Source organism: Heteronotia binoei, chromosome 3 (assembly GCF_032191835.1).
Source record: "Heteronotia binoei isolate CCM8104 ecotype False Entrance Well chromosome 3, APGP_CSIRO_Hbin_v1, whole genome shotgun sequence".
NCBI classification, from domain to species: domain Eukaryota; kingdom Metazoa; phylum Chordata; class Lepidosauria; order Squamata; family Gekkonidae; genus Heteronotia; species Heteronotia binoei.
In genome coordinates this window covers 161,068,074-161,070,941 of record NC_083225.1, presented here as the reverse complement: position 1 = coordinate 161,070,941, position 2,868 = coordinate 161,068,074, and the positions used below count along the sequence as shown (strand labels likewise).

At 63.5% G+C, this 2,868-nt stretch overlaps 1 protein-coding gene across 1 annotated transcript; it reads left to right on the top strand.

Annotated features, from left to right (window-relative positions):
- The first annotated feature begins 235 nt into the window (after positions 1-235).
- LOC132568988 (GS homeobox 1-like) lies at positions 236-2,140 on the top strand. Its single transcript, XM_060235175.1, has 2 exons — positions 236-687; positions 1,773-2,140. Exons 1-2 carry the CDS (start codon positions 249-251, stop codon positions 2,138-2,140), a joined length of 807 nt encoding a protein of 268 aa, XP_060091158.1. The 5' UTR covers positions 236-248.
- Positions 2,141-2,868: the final 728 nt, after the last annotated feature.

Genomic DNA, 2,868 nt, shown 5'->3' with positions numbered 1-2,868 from the left:
CTCGGGGCACAATGAGGGAGCGCGCAGCGGCGGTGCCAAGGCGCGGCACAAAAAGCCTATTGACGGCGGCTCGGGCAGCTCCCGGCGTCGCCCTCATCACATGGCCCCCGACGACAGGGCTATTTAAAGCGGGCCCGGCGGCCCTTTCAGCACCACTGGCGCTGGTCAGCGCCCTGGCAGGAGCCGCAGAGCCAGGCGAGCCGAGCCGAGGCCGGGGCGAAGGCGCAAAGGCTGGACGGGGCGGAGGCATGCCGCGCTCCTTCCTGGTGGATTCGCTGGTGCTGCGCGAAGGCGGCGGCGAGAAGAAAGGAGGCTCGTCCCCGGGCAGCCCTCCGCCACCTCCGCTCTTCCCCTATGCCGTGCACCCCTCGCACCCGCTGCACGGGCTCTCGGCGACCTCCGGGGGCGCCTGCCCGGCCGCGCCGGGGGCCACGTCGGCGGCGCGCAAGGCCGGGCTGCTGTGCGTGTGCCCGCTCTGCATGGCCGCCGCCTCGCAGCTGCACCCGCCGCCGCCGCCCGCCCTGCCGCTCCTCAAGGCCTCCTTCCCGCCTTTCGGCTCCCAGTATTGCCCTTCGCCCCTGGCCGCCCGGCAGCCCGCTGGAAGCGCCGCTGCCGCCCACCCGCCCGCCCTCTACCAGAGCGCCTACCCCCTGCCCGACCCCCGGCACTTCCACTGCATCTCCGTCGGTGAGTCGACGCCGGCTTCGGGAAGGGGCCTGGGTGGGGGCGGGGAGAGGGCGCCGCACTCCAGGGAAGGGGGGACTCGAACCTGGGGGTGCGCGCTAGGGTGGGGCATATTGCCGCGGAGCACAGAAGGAAATGAGCGAAGGGACTGGGCTCAGGGAGGGTCCTTGGGCCGCTGGGATGGGCGGCGGGTCGGTCCCTCTTGCCAGACCAATTTGGGGCGTTTCCGCACAGGCTACAGATGCTGTTTCAGCCCACTTCAGCCGCAGTTTGCAAGCAAAATCCAGTTGCAAAGTGCATTGGAAGTGGAGTGAAAGTGAGCTATTTAGTGTGTGTGAAAGCCACCCCCCCCCACCAATGTCCTTAGGCCTGACCTAAGATCCCGAGTGAAAGAAACCGGAAAGAAGCCCCAGAATTTGCATGGCGATACCTTTGGGAGTAGATCCTAAGGATCTTCAAATAACTCCAGCGCCTCCAAATAGATCTGGTGCGGACTGGCGGCTTTGCTCTGCATTCCGGGGGCTCCCATCAGACTTCGCTAGGTCTGTTTCAGACTGTGCCTTCTGAGCAGTCTGCGGCCAGTGAACCGTTTTGCAGGCGCCTCCGAAGCAGAGTGAAGAATGCAACTCTGCTTAGCGTTGCGGCGTTATAGCGCAAACCAATTGCAAGGGACGGAATCCGAAGTGTTTCGGAATAACCACCATACAAAGGCTCAGGCTGCCTGTTGGGGTGCCAGCCTATGTAGGGTTAAAACGGGGAGAGTTGACACAGGAGGGTGTGAAGCGGTGGGGATGGCACGTACAGGCCCCCTGTGAATGCGCATAGCGATACAGGGGGTATCTTTAGCGTATCTCTATAACCGAGAAGGTCCCGACCTTGCATCTTCCCCTCTTCTCGCTCCCGCTGTGCTTCGGGATACTCTGCTAGCTTCCAAGCGCAGCCAGGTGTAGTTCACACTACCACTGGGGTCTCTGCGGGATTCCTGGGGCTCCCTGGGGCCAGTCGGTGCTCCTTTTCCAGCTGCTGGGGAGGGGGGAGGCTGGTCTCGGAGCGGGGCTTAACGGCGCGCCTTTGTGCCTCCTTTGCAGACAGCACGTCTGGCCAGCTGCCCAGCAGCAAGCGGATGCGCACGGCCTTCACCAGCACGCAGCTCCTGGAGCTGGAGCGGGAGTTCGCCTCCAACATGTACCTGTCGCGGCTGCGGCGCATCGAGATCGCCACCTACCTGAACCTCTCCGAGAAGCAGGTGAAGATCTGGTTCCAGAACCGCCGCGTCAAGCACAAGAAGGAGGGCAAGGGCGGGCCCCACCGCGCCGGCCCCTCCGCCCCCCACGGCTGCAAGTGCGCCTCCCTCTCGGCTGCAGCCAAGTGCCCGGAAGAGGACGACGACGACCTGCCCATGTCGCCCTCTTCCTCGGGCAAAGACGAGCGGGACCACCTCGCCGTCACCCCCTAAGCCCCCTCCGCCGCGCGTCGGCCCTCCGGGCGGCCCTTGGGGACAGACGCTCCCGGCCTCGGCTGCGGACAGGCAGGCAGGGCGGCCTCTGTAAATACCGCGAAGAATCGCGCCGGGGAGGCGGAGAGGTGTGGCTCTGCTGCGGGGAAGCCAGGAGAACTGCCCGGCGCCAGGCGCATCAGGGGACGTGCGGCTCCGCGGGGCTTCTCCCGGGCAGAAGAGGACAGCCGCCCGCCCGCCCGCCCGCTGGGATTTGGGGAGGGTCCCCGCACTCTTCCTCCCTCCTGCCACGAAAGGTGGAACCTGGCAAGGGGGGGGATCTTCGCCGGCTCCCTCGAGGCCAGGGAACCCGCCAGCTGTGGACTGGGAGACACAAGGACAGCAGAGGGTTGGTTTTGTGCGTCCTGTCTTAAAGCAAGAAGGCGAGGGAAGCCTCGTCTCCTAGCCCGCGGCGTGTGGTTGTGCTGCTTTCCGTAATGCCAGCAGATATTTATTTATTTATTTATGTTTAAAAAAAAAGGAAAGAAAGAAAGAAAGGAAACAATAAAGATTTTTTTTTTCATTAAAACGTTTTCTGTGTATGTGGGGAAACACCCCAGAATTCACACCGTTTGTCTATTGTGACGGTCCTATGCATGCGTAATTCTCTCCCGGAGAAGTCAATAGGGTCCAACTGGCCATAACTTTTGACTGGATCGCGCTCAAGCCTTGGGGAAGCGGTCAATCCG